This window comes from Excalfactoria chinensis, chromosome 16, assembly GCF_039878825.1.
Source record: "Excalfactoria chinensis isolate bCotChi1 chromosome 16, bCotChi1.hap2, whole genome shotgun sequence".
Classification (NCBI taxonomy): Eukaryota; Metazoa; Chordata; class Aves; order Galliformes; family Phasianidae; genus Excalfactoria; species Excalfactoria chinensis.
Genome location: NC_092840.1, coordinates 10,539,653 through 10,555,765, shown reverse-complemented (window position 1 = coordinate 10,555,765; position 16,113 = coordinate 10,539,653). Strand labels below are relative to the sequence as shown.

Genomic DNA, 16,113 nt, shown 5'->3' with positions numbered 1-16,113 from the left:
AGCAATTACTACTGTAGCAGCAGTGCCAAGTCATGGCCTGAAGCACTGATGGAGCACCTGGTGGGAAGGCAGGGCCAACCCAGGGCAGCTCAGCTGCATGCAATGTACCCGATCAGAAGGGCTGCAGCCAGGATCCTCCCCACAGCTGGTTTAAGGGCTGGCAGTGGAAGGCAGAGTATCTCACTGCAGATCCCTGCATGCCTGAGGCCTCTGAAGGTGCAGATTTTTCTTTTGTTTCTGTGTCCATGGCTGCTGCACTGGGGCTTCTACCTATTATTAACTACTATTAACTACTATTAACGTACTGCTGCTACTGCTGTACTTTCCATCACACTGTAGCCCTAGAACAGTTTCTTTTAGTGGCACAGAAGTTGAGGTGTGGGGGCAGCATGAAATGTCAGTGCATCAGTTTTCATGTATTCGGATTTCCTCCTTATTAAACATTCTGATCCTACTTGCATAGAGGCACAGTCAGACACCCCCAACACTCCCCCCCACGTTAACCAGTCCTGTGCCCAGCCTCCATCCCAGCAGCTCCCCACCATGAAGCAAACACAGCCGGACACTTTGAGCACTGCTTTATTTTTGAATAGAAAGCAAGGTAACTGTGTTTGTTATGTGACACTTGGCTAATTGAAACAAGCAAACAACCAACCCTGATCTTTTGCACCTTTAGAAGTGAACTGAAGCAACCCCAATCTGATCCAGTGTCTCCACAAGTTCCATTCTTGACAACTGTGAGCGATCAGTCGCTACATGAACGGCTCCTTTTAAAAAATAGCTGAATTAAATACACTGTTAGAAAAACTACCTGTTAAAATGGTACCACGGGAGGAATGCAAACAGTGCAGCCATTAGGAAATACTCTGGGCTGAACCAAATTACCGAGTGGCAGGCAGGGGTTTGGGGGGAAGTGCTGTGGGGATGGGAGGTGCCCTGCCTGGCGTTACACACGTCCGTACATAGCAGTGATTGATACACATTGAAATAGTACAAAAAGAAACCTTCAAAAACATAAAAAAAAGGAAAAAGTGCGCCTGTGTTTGTTGGTGCTGCTCTGCTGGCTCTGACAGGCTTCACAAAAGCACCTCGTTGCCCTGTGACAAATGGAGAAGGGCTGGCCCGGCTTAGGGCAGGAATTGGCCGCGGTGCTCCCAGCCAGGCTGTCGGGTCTTGTTTCCACTCAGCAGTGGAATTATTTCTCTGTACTGGCTGACATCACTTACATTGAATTCATCCTTATAAACCACCAGCCCCCTCACACCTTCTAAAACTAAAGCTGTAGGTCTGTGAGTCCCTGCAAAGCACCTGGCGAGCAGAGAGACCTCAAACCAAACACCAGCAGCGTGGGGCGGTCAGTTGGCTCACACAGCAGCGTAGCAGGGTTTGCTTCTCTTAAGTGTCTGCTCAAGAACGACCCCCACAGCCGAGCTGGGTGCCACGAGTACCACCGAGCGGCAGCCCCCAGTACATGGCTCTTCCCCATGTCCGGATCATTGGAAAAAGGCTTCTATAATAAAGGATCTATAATAAATGATTCTATAATAAAGGATCTCAAGAAGTGGTAAGTTTTTTTTAATAATTAATTTCTAAAACATGAATGTTTTTGCCACAGTGTCAACCTGTTGCACCAAATAAACTCAGAAAGAGACGTTAAAATGTCTTCAGGTCAGAAATCCCAGAAGAAAAATCTATTTCGTGTGCTCCACTGTGAGCAAGTGGGCGACACGGCTTCACTTTTAAAAGAACAAAAGCGTAATTAAAAATGTATGTTACAAAAGGCACCGTTAAGCCTGCAAAAGCATTAAGTGCATTTGTTCGGTTTCTACCAAATAAGGGCCCTGTTTAAGGGTGTGTGGGACAGCTGCTGCCATCAAACCCACTGTATCCTCAGGTGTAGGGTTAGGTTATAAAGTAACCTAGGGTTACTTTGACTCCGTGGCACCAGTGAATCCTGACCCAACCTTTTCACTAAAGTAGCACACGGCTGGCAGGTTTTAATAGATTTTTCTGGTTAGTTTTTATGTGGTGAGGATAAGACTGGTTGCCTTCCTTTTTCTTTGATACAGAAAGCTCCCTTTGAGTTCCGAAACCTCAGCAGTGTACAGGCAGTGAGTGAGGGACTCTTTGAGGCTAAAGAAGGAATAACAGAAATGGGTTACCACATCCAGACTGGAGCCACAGTGACAGCTTAGGTGTCTAGGCCGGTATCTGTAGTCCTCTCTTAGCAGCTGAGAACTGAGGAGCCATAGCACGAGTCACTGGACAGCCCTGTGCTGCACTGCAGATGACACCATTAAGGTACATTGCTGGTAAACGTGCTGAAGTTATTGCTGCTGTGCTTTTAACAAGTAATTCTTACATTCTGCAAACAAGAAAAGCTTCTGTGGGGAAAAAGCAACTAATTTTAATTGTTTTAAGTCTTCAAAAGTACCACTGAAAGGATTTCCAGTATTTCTACAGTGCCCTTTTACTAAAACACTCCTTACGTCACGGTATTCGTTAACAGTCTTGGGTGTAAATACATGCATACATCTAGAAGTATGTGTGCATATATGTGTGTGTATTCAACTGCCTCCATCAGCCTGCTGGCCATTACACCTCCTTCCTGCTTATGTGGAAGGGTTCCATGTTGGTGCCCCAATCTGGAATGCTGTCACCACCCAGGCTCTGTTGCAGGCTTTTCTGGTTGCACATCCCCCCCCTGCAAGCAGAACATTTTACATCTATGCCATTAATTTCTTCTCGTAAGGTTTTCCTGATGTGCTCCTTCAGCCTATCCAAGCAAAGCAAAGTCGCTGAGGGCTCATGAGGTCGTTGTGCTGAGGACTGCAGGCGATAGTGAAATACCACCAGCATTAAGAAAAGGTTCAGTCGCTGCCCTGTGGGCAAGGAGGGAAAATCCACAGCTACAACTGCACTGACCTCAATAACTTGGTGTGTATCGCCAGGAATCTGTCATCTCCTATATGACATAAAGACATATATTCAGTTTTTGTAACATACATTTGTCCTCAATTGAGGAAAAATAAATAGCCAAGTGCAAACCTCGTGTCACTTGAGTAGCATTCTAATTCTTTTTCCTTCACTCTAACAAAGAAAATTCAAAGTGTCAGGAAAATGAATCATAGTTTAGTGGGCAGAAGGCTCTGAAAAATAACGCAGTTTTAACATAGAGTGGTTGACAGAGGCAGGACTGTAGCGGCCAGGGCTCCCAAGGTCTGGAGAGAATGAGGCAGCACTGCCGTGTTTCCCTGGACTTCCCGTCATGGGACTGTTCCTTCCTGGACTAGAATACACTGAAGCACTTGGTGGGCCAGCAGCTGTGCTTTGGGACCTGAATCTTCCCTTCAGTGCTGGACTTGGCCAACTGAAAGAAAGACAAAGTCATTTTGCATTTCATTACTCAGTGCAAAAAGAAGAGCAATAATTTTCCTCCGGACCCCTTGTAGAGATCATAGAAAATAACACACAAGCAAAGAACCATAATGGGCAGTAGCTGGGTTTGAGAAGAAAAAGCGACAGCACAGTATGTGCCATTTATTCAGACACTGCTTAACTAATGAGATGTAATTTGCTCCAAAATGGCTCTTGGGAAACAGGTGCGTCTGTGGGAAGCATCTCAAGAAAAGGGCTCCAGGATCACAGCTGACCGTGGCTCAGTCAGTGCCGGAGCTGCCAGCAGGGATATGATTTCTCTCCCCACCTCCTTTTGTCAAGTTCTCCTTGTGGTGGCTGCCACACAAGTAATGGTGCCAGAATTGGGTTTTTAAACATCTTTGAAAGCAGAGCAAAATCTTTTCTGTCTTAAATATAAAAACCCTTTTTCTATCAATTTTGTCTTAAGCAGTGAGGCACTATGGCCACAGACTGATTCCAGCTCTGGTGAATTACTGTTCTTCGGCACAGGGGGGGGCAATTTCTTGAGATAAGATGGATACAGTAAATATATTAAGGTTTATAATATGTATATACAGCTCATTTAAAACCTTTTGAACTATTTCTTTTCTTATCTGACAGCTCTACTGGTCTTTGTGCTGTGCTTTAGACAGAGGTATCACTGTACAGTGAAGGAGCTGGCAGAGCAAGCTTTGGCACTGTCGAGTAATTAGTTAAAGGCATAGTTTTTAAACACTGTTATGTGATAGAACAGTGATTACAGCTAACAATCTAGCATGCAGTTTTAGCACTTTGGAAGAACACCTTGAACCTCTCAGACACGGGAGTATGAATGAAAAGAAAGCCTATTAATTAGCCTCTTTCATAACATTAATCACCTTACTGTGTGGCATCCACAACAGAGAGAATTACCAGCACTGTTACTGCACGGATCCTTCCTTGGTCCTAAGTAATAAATCAGCAACTCGGCACCTTGGCCAACCAGAAAACTTGTGCTACTGAAAGCACTGCTTTCTGTCTGCATCGGCTGAACAGAGATGATGAAGTTCCCAGGAACTGCAGTGTACTCTGAGGGATTCTGACTGAACCAGTCATCTCTCCTCATTAACAGATAGCAGCCAGGGTATTCTGGTGACCAATGACTGAAGCACAATAATCGTTAATGCAGCTGAGTATTTTAGATGAGGTTTCTGTGAGTAGTGAGGCCTGAATTCCTAACTGTTGGAGCTGTTCTGCAGTTAACCCACTGAAAGCGATATTTCAGCTCATTTGTTTGACTTTGCAGAAATACCTTTGCCGGTCAGCTGAAGAGTAGGACTGCACCTCGTGTTTCCATCTGTAAATGGCAGGGTACTTCTGAGGATCGATCTGTACTGCTTCGATAGCTGCTAAGACGTCACTGTCCAGCTTGGATGGATGCTCCCTAGAATAACACAAAACCAGATGACAGGAGAATACACATTTTGTGCAGGCAGTGACATCCTAATTCTAAAGCGTTTCTTATTCTGATAAATGCAAACCAATCAGCCATGTTCCTCTCTGAACTTCTTGGTCTCCCTAGGAACGTTTCCCAGCAGACCCAGATATAAATGACTGCCCGTTATTATGCAGCAGCCTCATTAATAAGTTCTGAACATGTGATCTGAGGCCATCCCAAGAGTGTGGTGAACACTATATTAATCTAAGTCAGGCTCATCACGAGTTTCCAACCCTGTCAGGTAAACAGCAACAGTAAACTTCTGCTCCTTGTGCTTTAGCCAGAGTTAGTTAGGTCATTCACTGCTAGAGAACTATATGTGGCTACTGTACAAGCACTGCAGTACTTAATAAATTAATGGTTGATTAGTATCACATGATTTTAACCAGTGATGGCACTGCAATAAGCATCTCATTCTGCATACATGGAACACAGGAAAAAGAAAATATGGTTCATACCCAAGCAGAAATAATTTCTTGGAGCTCTCATTTGTGGGTGAAGTCTTCAAGAGAAATTTCTGGGCAGGAGGTTCCTGAAACTGCTGTGCCTCATTAGTCTGGATTCCAGATTCCACGGACAATCTTTCCCTTTCTGACTGCACTTTATGTTCTGTCCTTAACTTGGTCTCTCCAGGTTTCCCTGTAACACTTGGCTCTGAAGAACTTGCTGGTGAAGCTGCGTAGCAGGTCTTATCCAGCCAGTCCTTGGGTATTCGAGCCTGGCTTGTTCTCTCAGGCAGAATTCTCTCGTTCTTCATTCTTTCACTGATGGTATTCGATTCTCCCGCGCCTGCTTGTGGTTGGAATGTTAAGCTTTCAAATTCTGACATTAAATTGCAAACAGGCGATACAAGGCAATCTTCTCCATCGTGCACGTGCTTTCTGTCACCAATTATCCTTTCACTGGCCACAGGATTACAGAACCCATTTTTGCTGGAAGAAACCCCCTTCTCGTAGTGCCTGGGCTCAGCTGATGTTTCTATGATGTTTCTGGTACGCTCCCTCGACAAGATCTCACACTCAGCATCTCCAATAGCATCAATGCTGGGTTCCTTCAGCACAACAGGTGGGCTGTTATTCCGTGCTGCGTTTTGCCTGTTTTTAATCTCTTCTAAGCTCATGTCATCGTCATCCTCATCCAAAAATGCTCCCACAGAAATAGAATTGCAGCACTTTTTACTCTTGCCTGTAAACAATATAAGAAGGGTAACGTGTAAAAAGCCTCACAACACAACTCCCATCAAATAAACTAGGAACAAATACACACCTCTCACCACAAAGTGTAAAGAATTATTCTCCTTGAAGAAGTTACTCATTCAGTATCTGTAGATTACACAATTCCATACCCCACCAAGGAATTTCCAAATGCTCTGACTAAAAAGAGCAAGTAGAGCTCTTCTTTCTTACAGGAATTTCATTGAGCGCCTACAGTCACATAAAGGACACCTGGGAGCTGTTCTCATTCTACATCCATCTTGTCGTTAGCTACTTTTTCAACAATATAACCAGACTGTTTGGATAACAGATCAACAACAGCAACCACAGCAGGTGAATGCAGTTTCCCTGGACACGGTGCTTTTTCCCCTCCCTCTTCTCCCAAGGTACACCCTGTTGTTTGTAGCATTTGCCCTTTCCTTACCAGAAGGATGTGGCGTTTTGTATCTGTTGCAGGTTTCATTTTCCCCTGTTTCTTGCTGAGCCTTTTCGCTCATTTCCCAATGGCTCAGGTACTCTTCTAATTTTCGCAGCCCCTCCTGGGAAGACAGATCAACAAAACAGCCCAGAAATTCCCAGTATTCAACCCACGGGAACCCCAGCTCATGAGCTAACTCCCTGCAATAAATAAAATAAAACGAATCACTTGGGAAGACATGGATATTATTTTGACAATAACTTTTGTGAACACATTTTTATCAGCTATCAGCAGGAATATAAATGCGCAAGTAGGCAACAGAATTCTGCAACAAGCAACAGTCTGCAAAAGCACCTTGCTGACACACAGACATTGTTACCAAGCTTAGGAGAATCTATTTTTTCTACAACATTTTTCCACTTTTTTTTCCTGTTTTTACATTTAGCATAGTGTTATTATTAATCTGACTGCATTCAGACATCAGAGATGAATCCACACTACTGTCGGCAACATCTTAACAATGCTCCATGCAATAGCTTTTTTTAATTGGGAAAGGAAGAGGGTGGGAGGAAGCAAAGGCTGAAGTAAAAGGAAGAAATGCAAGGCACTCGTAGCAGGGTACGTGTTCTGCATGTGCTGCTGATACAAAGCGTTTCAACAGCAAGGATGCTGCAACACAGTTAGGTAAAGCAGAACACTTGTTTTGGGACCTTTCCGTTCAGCTGCGCACTCTGTGCATTGCTTTAAATCTCCTGGCTAATTAGCTGCATTTGAGAAAAACATTCCATACGTATCATCAATAACAATTAAAACAGCCTTTTGTTTCCAAAGCTGGACAGCCAGATCCCGCATTTTTACCTGAACTATTTTGGTTAGACAAAAGGGTCGTAAATGCAGCTGCACTATACTTCAGAAAATATTTTCAGCAATATTTGCCTAAGAGTGTGTTTTCCTATGCAACTCAGTACAATCGTTTTGCTTTCAATTACTCCACTGTTCATTTTCTGGACTGCTACTCTATTAGATACCTTCCAACTCTTTCAACACCTCGTTCCAGATCAGACTTCCTGACGTTGTGAAAGAAGCCAGCTCTCTCTCGGGGTGGAGTCTTCCACAGCCTGCGAAATTCTTCAGCCTTTAAAAAAAGAAATGGTTTCAAACAAGCCACCCAACTCCGGCCCAACATGGAAGTGAATCGGTGCTAAACGTTTCCCCACAGCTCTAGAAAACATTTTGCTGTGCTCGGTCTCTCAGCTTCTGCCACCCGTATTGCTGAACTCTCACTACAGCAATCTCACTTGGGATCTGAAGGCAGATATCCCTCCCTGTACAGTCACTGAGACATCTCACACCTTATTTCTGTCGTCTCATGACTGCTTATTAAAAGAATGACAGTAAATAACCACCTCGAAGCAACCTGGCTAGATATGAAGTCTAACTGGTTTTCATTTGTGTGCAGTGGGAAATAAGGGGTATGTCTTACAACGCTGCACTTCTATTTCATGACATGCTCTCCTGGTCAGTGCTTTCTGAGGCACAAAGGAGGTGTTCTCATACAGATGTTGCTGGTTCCACAGGCTGGTATCAGTTCTCATAACATATTCCTGCTGTTTGAATCTGAACTCCTAAAGGGAATGATCTGACTTTTGTAAACTCCCAAGCTTTATGCCTTTATATTCAGACATTAGGAGTACCTGCCAGCAACCAAAATAATGCATTACTTACACGACATAAACGTTTTTTCAGAGGATAAAACATGTTTACATTTCTGTCAGGTGAAAACTGACCAAAGAGCATCTTTAGAAGAAAAGAACATAGTAAGCATTGTGGTGAAACCCAGTCCTGGAAGAGCTCAAACATCACACGACATCTCACACAGCCGCTGTACCCACAGCTGCCCTACTGCCCGCATGCTCATATTAAGCAAACGAGTTAACAATGCCTGCTAATTTATAACACATATAACTGGTATTCCAGTATTCCAGCTAAAAAAAATAAGGACGGTTTTCTACTGCACAAGCACAACTCTTCTAGATCTATCCAATAGCTACTATTTGACTGTCACTGTTTCCATTCGGGAATAAGACGTTATCATGAATTCAGTAAATAACGTTGATGAACTGCTTCAAACGTTCCAGAAAGGAGAAATTTTGTTAAATCCCACCCACAGCTCCACCTTCAGATGTCACACGAAGCTCTCATCAGCTCCTTACCTTGGAGGGACTCATGGGGCCTGCGAAAGCTCGTATGGACAACACTGGATCCCTGGGGCTGCCCATATATTTGGACAGAGCTGCCTGAGGACTCTCATCTGTCTGATCTGGTGACCACGGCGCACCAATGACAGGAGCTGAAGAGTTATCTTCTGCTCTCAGCAGTGGGACGTAGTATCGACCTTGAATAAAGCAATACCAAGTTTTCTTAAGCTGTTGGTCCATTAGCTTGCTCTTTCCTCCTAGAACATCAATACACCTGCACATTTAACCACCTGGCTTGATTTCATCAGTAAAACTATACGATTCAGATTCACTCGTGCAGTGTTTACCTCCTGCTTGCGGGTTGTATTTCAGTCCAGGCTCCCTTCTGCCTCAAATGCAGAAATACACACCCTGATACATACAGCACTTTCTAAAGGATTGTCACCCCGTTTCAAAGCCTGTTTGACAGATGCCCAAACTTGCACATTACAAAACAGACAGGACTTCCTTGTCAGGGAAAGCACACAGGTGCCAAATGTGACCAAGGAACCTCCTGCCCTGTAGAGGTCTTTTGTTTGCTTTAAGATAAACGTTTTCTGCCATAGACGTGCTGAATAAAATAATGGCTGTGCCTCCATTATGGAGAGCTATGAGGAAAACCCTGCAATCCATACAGTAAGAGAACCAGCCGCTCCATTTAAAAGACACGGCAAGTTTTCTGTTCCTTGTCAGTTTTAGAGCTTCTCTCTGATTTTTACAATACCGTACAGCAGCACCACTTATGGACAGGAATGCTACAGAAAACCAACAGGAAACAGTGAGAGTCTGACAGAGCGCCACACGCCTGCTGCCGTTTAAACACTGACCTTTCAAGTACTCTCTCAGTTTTTCTTTCAATTCTGCAGACTTATTCTTGCTTCTCTCGCAAACCACCTGTTAATAAAACATTAGTTCTTTGTTAGTAAAACAAAAGACATCGATTTCCAATAGAGAGACTGTAAGCAAAAAGCAGTGAATCCCAACATCTCAAACTTGGCTCTAGCTATAATCAACATAGAATATTTGTAATGTACCCACAGATTTTCACTCCAGGCATGGCACTGGTAGCTCAACCTGTGAACTAAGCAGTCTGTGAATGTTCAGAGTTGAAAAGCTCTGCTTTGGCACGATGCCTTTGTTATGGACACAGACAGACTTACTTCTGCTGGAGTTTGATCATATTTGTTCCTTGGGTTTTTCACAATAGCTGGGTGTGAGGTAAGCACGTTAACAACATCCACATTCCCAAACTTGCAGGCAAAATGCAACGGAGTATCAAATCCCTGCGACATTAAAGAGAGGAAATTCACATGTATTTGGAAACATCATTAAGTCAATCCCGTATGTTTGAAGGCAGGATAAGGAAACAAACAGGGCTCCTAATAGATCCCTTCCCATAGCACGGTGGAAAAATGACTGTTCAAACCCACAAAACCCATGACCAGCTTCTGCTCAAACGGTCCCTTCCCTCTTTCTTTCTCCCTTCTGCTTCCTTAATGCCTTCCAGTAGTTTTCCTAACAATAAGAAACAGTCACACATCCCAGATCTCACCATTTTATCAGGTGTATTAAGGTAAAGGTCAACAATGTATCGGATGCGATTCTTTAGCATTGTGTTATCGTCGTCTGGATACATAAGCCGCATGAATTCAGGATTTTCCAGGGTGTCCAACAACAGCTGGCAGATAGCAGGCTGGTTCTCCTTGGCAGCGACGTGCATGACGTTGTACCTGCACCCCTCCTGAAAAACAAATCAGAGCTAACTGAAATCCAACAGCCTGCTTTCACTTGTACACTTACGTGACTTAATGGGAAAAATGGGTTCCCACACTGTCTTATGTGGGGATTTTTATCTCTTACTATTATCTCAGAAAGATATGTTCACAAAGCAGTAGACGTGCAGAAATGCAGTGAGACAATATTGTGAAGACATGTATCCACACTGTCAGGTTACACTTAAAATTAACTACATCATTCTTATACTCAGCTATCGTCAGGTTTTAGATTTAGGGAAAAATGTAGCAAAGAAGGTTAAATAATAAAAGGAGACACAATGTTCAGCATAAAAATGAGCAGGAAAACAGGTGTATGTATACAGTTCAGTTTGCTGCAATACATCTCAAAGACCTCACAAAGCTGGTCTGAGAAGTCCCTCTTTGAAGTGAGATTGCAGGTGTTCGCTAACACCAGGTCATATTTTTTTTTACCTGTACAACTGTTGGATTGTCCCCAGATCCAATAAGGTAGCGAGGATTACTCCAAATAAGTTCGGAAAATGTTGATATATCTCCTTTCTCCACGGCTTTCCGAAGCTTAGCAGTAAGATCCTGGGTACGTGGACTTTTGTAACTGTTGGCCCTTTCCTTGTTAGCAGTTTCCATCTCAAGTGAGCATAAGCCATCTATAAAAACACAAGCGTCATACTTCTGGCTGCTCTCTTTTCAGTGATCATATTTTCATACCACCAGTATAAGCTTTTAATCCAAACTATCTATTAACTTGGCATCTTTAGTGTAAAGAAGTTTATTGGCATTTTAAGACCTTGGTAGTAATAAGGGGTAGGGAAGGAAATACAACGTAATTGACCTATAAAGCTTTTTGGACCAAACCAAAGTCTAAAACAGCCTCACAACTACTAATCTGCTTCCATCCAAGCAGATGTAATCGCCACAGGTGAATACCCTCCATACCTCTGTTAAGTGATCCTGTTTTCATCGGAGACAAACACAGAGAGGACTTGCTTGGAGATGGAAAGTAATCACAGATTCCTTTAGCAAATTTCTCAGCATCTTCTCTGTTTGAAAACGCTTTAAATCGCGAACCCTTAATCATCTTAACAGCTTGGAGAGCTTCCTTCCTATCTTCATAAACATGGATTCTCTCTGAAACAGTACAGCCAAAATTGAGCTATTTAAGTAATCTCAGATCTGTTCCTAGAAATTATCGGGCTGTCCTTACAGTTTGGTCACAGTGTCTCTCTACAAACATGGAAACAGAGTCAAAGTCAATTTAAATTTTACCTCTAGAAAACTGAACAGAAGAATATTGCACATTGCAGGTAACATCAGGGGATGTCCAGTGCTCAGATACTCACGTTGTGAGCACTAGTTCTACACAGGTGAGCCAGCATCAACAAGAGAGCATTTCACACCTCGACTGAACAGCCAACCAGGAGCTTATTCACCCTGCTTGTTCATAATTAATAAAGCTCAGCCACTTCAAATATTAGCCTGATGCTGAGTATCTCAGTACTAGTTCAGGTGTGTCCATAATTAATTCCTGTCAACTAAAGCATGCACAAGAGAAATTATTTCCTTTTTTTTTTGCAAGGCTGCTACTATTAGTTTTCTCTCTGCCTTTCTCAAAGAAGGGAAAAGATGGAGCCATAACAATTTTGATTGCTTCCGATCATTTGCATTCATGCTTTGCAAATGATTTTTGCCCATGCTTGGTTTCCACCTGCCTATACTACCTCAACTGACAATGATGTGCAACTGAATGCTATGGAAAGCATCGCTGAGAAAAGAGTATTTCCTTATACTACCTGATATGAAAAGCACGTGCCAGATTTGAGCAGATCTGAGGAACGCACAGACGCTACTTACCATTTCTTGCCAGTATGTCATCGTAGACCGGGCAAACGCCATAGTATAGTGGAGGATCTCTGGACGGCATCTGAGCGCTGCCTTGTGAACCACCATATCCTGCCCCACTGACTGCAGCTGAACAGTTTGTGTGCGCCACAGCTTCTTCTTCAGGAGGGTTCAGACCCACACAGTACCCAAAGTCAACCTCTTCAGACACACTCCCATGATGGCTGTGATTCGCTGCAGTTTTCAAGGCTGGATGGGTGTCATCAGTCGGGGCGCTCCCAGCAGCCTCCTCTGAGCAGGCAGATCCTTCTCCTTCCAACGTTCCTTGCTGCTCCAATAAAAATTGAGCCAATTTCTTCTCAAAGATAAACCTGGTAGTCGAGGTGACGGGCCCACACTTCAGCCCTGCTCTTACAACTTCCTCTCTAAGCTCATCGGGGCTGAGCTGCTTCAAGCGGGACAAGATCGCATCCATCGTTATCTCACCTAGAGGAGAAAAAGACGAGATTAATTGCAAAGCCTTTTTCCTTCTATTTTAATGCTGTATTAAAGCAAAGAAAAAAAAGTGTCTCTTAATTTTTCTAACTCTGATGAGATTAATGCAGATACAGAGAAGGCAAAACGTCTTCCAACTCATCCATAACATTTAAGTCATCAGACCTACACTGTTTCCTCTTCCTCTCGTGCCTACCTGAAGGGATATTTACAATATACGCTGTGTTCTCTCCTGCTCCTTTTAAGTTTCATTAGGGTTTCCACTGTGAAAATTTAACCCAGAACATTTATGTCTGAAAACTGATGACAGACATTATTTCACCCCTGTCAAGAAACCAACAACCCATAACATGGGGCTGAAGGCCACATGGCTGCAGTGCAGCTCTGGTTAGACAGCCCCTACAGCTGTCGCACGGCACTGCCTCCACTGCAGGGAGAACTTCTTGCTGAAAAACATCTAACACACACGTGAGGCAGCAGCCAGGGCACTCTGCCTCTGCTCACGACTCAACGCTGGAGCTATTGACACAGATTGTTCTTTCCCAGCTCCTGTTCTGCGATCAAAGTCAGCAGAAGGGAGCAGCTGACCTTTCCAGCTCTGCCTCCCAAATATAGAGCAGAAATGTAAATATTTCTCAGTTTCCACCGGGAAATCCTTCTCTCCAGTGTGACCCCCAGTGCCACCCAGTGCTCCTGCTCACTTCCCTCCATGTTATCCACACACTCACAGCTTCTGCAAGAGCAGCAAAGAGACACTGAAAACACCACGACGCCAACAATTCCCTGCTGTGTGGAACCTCTGACCCTAACAAAGCACAGCTAAAAATAGAGGATGCAGAAAGCTCAGTAACAGAATCCTCAATGCTATCGTGTTAGATACTAAACCCACACAACCAGAAGAGCTGTGCCTTCCTCCTGCTGCACACCGTCAGCAGTGACAGCTTTACGATGGAGATGCTCACAGCCACAACCCTCGCAATGCAGCCTTCCCTCACTGCCCCGCCAGGCCATGCCTCGTGCTGCCACTCACAGCATCCTTAGGACCAATTCAAGCAAGCTTCTGCTTCACAACAACAAGTAGGAAAAATGATATTCAAATGGCTGTACTTGAGACACGGGTGTGTGGTTCAGTGAGAAACACGGCTGGGACCAGTTCTCTCTGGTATCTCGTGGTTTAGTTGAATCAGTGCCTACAATTTATTGCCATCAGCAGATGCTGATCAGTTTCATTGCACAATTCACTCTCTTCCAAAAAGAACACGGTTTCTTTTTAGGAATTCTCAAGTTCACTTCAAAATGCATCAGAACACCCACAAAACTGAGGAGAATGTATTCATTTCTAAAGGCACCTCCTATTTATAGCAGTCCAAACCAGGAGCGTGCCCTACAGCCCCACACAGCTGTCTGTTTGCAGGTAATTATACGACAGCTTTGCACACACGTGTGGATGGCAGCGGGGATGAGCCCAGCGATGCTCCGTCACGTCCGGCACTGCAGGCAGCTGCACAACTCAACCCCCCCGACCCGCCCCCGCCCGCCCCGCCCGCACCCCAGCGGAGCCGCCGCCGCCCTTTGGAGGCTCAGCCCAACAAAGCACAGCGGGGCGAAAACGCGTTTCTGTTCGCTCGCGGTATCAGCGTGAAACGACAGAATGTGCTCCCAGAAATTAAGAGCAATACCGGGAGAGAACGAGCCAGCAGCACAACAAGACACTTCTGCTTATCAGAACGGTCAGCTAACGAGCTGTGCGAAAGCACACCCCTGCTGTACGCGTGCACATACATATATCTATATGCATCTATATGTATCTCTAGGTATATACGTGTTTTCCCCCAGCCCGGGCAGGGGACACGCCCGGCCGCGCGCCCACGGGAGGACGCGGCGCTGCGGGGCGCTCAGAGCTGGGCGCTCCGCCCTTGGCCGCTCTGCCGGCCGTGCTGCCCTACCGGCAAACCGGGCACGAGCCGCGGGAGGGGCGGCCCTAGAAGGACGCAGACGGACACGCGAGGAGCGGCCGGAAAAGGGCCGGGCCCGCGGGGAGCCGCGCCGCCGCCCGTGGCCGAGGGCCGCCGATCGGGCGATCCCCGTGTCGGGCGTTCCGCGCTCGGCTCCCGCCTGCGGCCCCGCGCGGAGTCCCGGTCCCCCCCCCGCCGCCCCGCTCCTCTCACCTGGCCGGCTCCCGCCGCGCCGCCCTCTCTCCGTCTCGCCGCGCGGGGTCGAGCAACGGAGGCCCTCCGGCGGAGCGCCGCGCCCGCCCGCCCGCCCGTCCAGCAGCCGCAGCAGCCAGCCCACCGCGCCGATCAGCGCGCAGGCGGCCAGCAGCTCCCAGCCCGGCCAGCGGTCCCAGCCGCCGTCCCACAGCGAGCCCCAGCCGCCGCCGGCCGCCCCGGCCCAGCGCTCCATGCCCCGGCCCGGCCCGCCCGCCGCGCGCAGCCGCCGGCCTCCGGGGACGGTACCGCGGCGGCCTCCCGGCTTCCGGCCGCCCGCCCCGCCCCGCACCACAGCGCCGCAGCGCCCGTCGCGAGGCAACGCGGCCGCGTGGCACGGCGGGAGAGCGGCCGGCACTGCCTGCACTGCCCGCTCTGCCTGCCCGCCGCGCGTGGTGCGAGCAGGCCGCGGAGCAACGCGCCGAGCTGCCCGCCTCGCGATGCTGCCCGCCCGCCCGGCCCGCGACCCGCCGCTCACCTCCGCGCTTCCTCCCGCACGGAGCGCCCCGCCGCCTCCGCTCCTCCGGCGCTGATCCCCGCGGCCTTCAGCGCCCTCGCGGCCGTCCCGCCGAGCGGAGGTCCCTCGAGAAACGACAGCCCGGCAGCTGAATGGCGGCGGCGCCCCGCGGGACGGCCCGGAGCTTCTCGCTCTGGAACGCGCCGCTCTCGGGGCCGCCGGCGCCCCCTGCTGGCCGAGCTGCGCGCTCCGGAGGAGCAAAGAGCGGGAATGGCGGGAGCGGCGCCTGCAGCTGTAGTGAAAATCAATGGGGGAATAAAAGGAAGATGAGAACAAAGAGAAGGACGGACGGCCAAAAAGTGCCGCTTAAAAAACGGGCACGGTCTGAATTCTAAGCAAATACTGTCAAAATAAAGATAGCGGATCCTCCTTATAAATAAGAACAGCACGGAGCCCGTTACCAAAAATAGTTTATTGCACAAAACTTTTCAAGGAATTCCTATGCACATCATTTCATAACCAACATGCTTTGTGTGATCGTAACACAGACGTACAGAGCATCGCTCCTCCAGCCCCGGCTCGTCCCCTCACAACACCAATGATCAACTCCCATCCC

At 46.8% G+C, this 16,113-nt stretch overlaps 1 protein-coding gene across 2 annotated transcripts; it reads right to left on the bottom strand.

Annotated features, from left to right (window-relative positions):
- Positions 1-549: 549 nt before the first annotated feature.
- On the bottom strand, positions 550-15,735 carry ANKLE2 (ankyrin repeat and LEM domain containing 2). Of its 2 annotated transcripts, none has more exons than XM_072351468.1 (13): positions 15,519-15,735; positions 12,351-12,824; positions 11,436-11,627; positions 10,953-11,146; positions 10,298-10,486; positions 9,906-10,028; positions 9,573-9,639; positions 8,722-8,903; positions 7,537-7,643; positions 6,515-6,708; positions 5,335-6,061; positions 4,691-4,822; positions 550-3,370 (listed from the first exon to the last, which is right to left on the bottom strand). In XM_072351468.1, the coding sequence occupies exons 2-13, from the start codon at positions 12,811-12,813 to the stop codon at positions 3,133-3,135; spliced, it is 2,808 nt and encodes a 935-aa protein (XP_072207569.1). In that variant the 5' UTR covers positions 12,814-12,824; positions 15,519-15,735; the 3' UTR covers positions 550-3,132. The 2 variants fall into 2 exon arrangements, with proteins under 2 accessions (XP_072207569.1, XP_072207568.1); XM_072351467.1 differs by lacking the exon at positions 15,519-15,735 and adding an exon at positions 15,002-15,442.
- Positions 15,736-16,113: the final 378 nt, after the last annotated feature.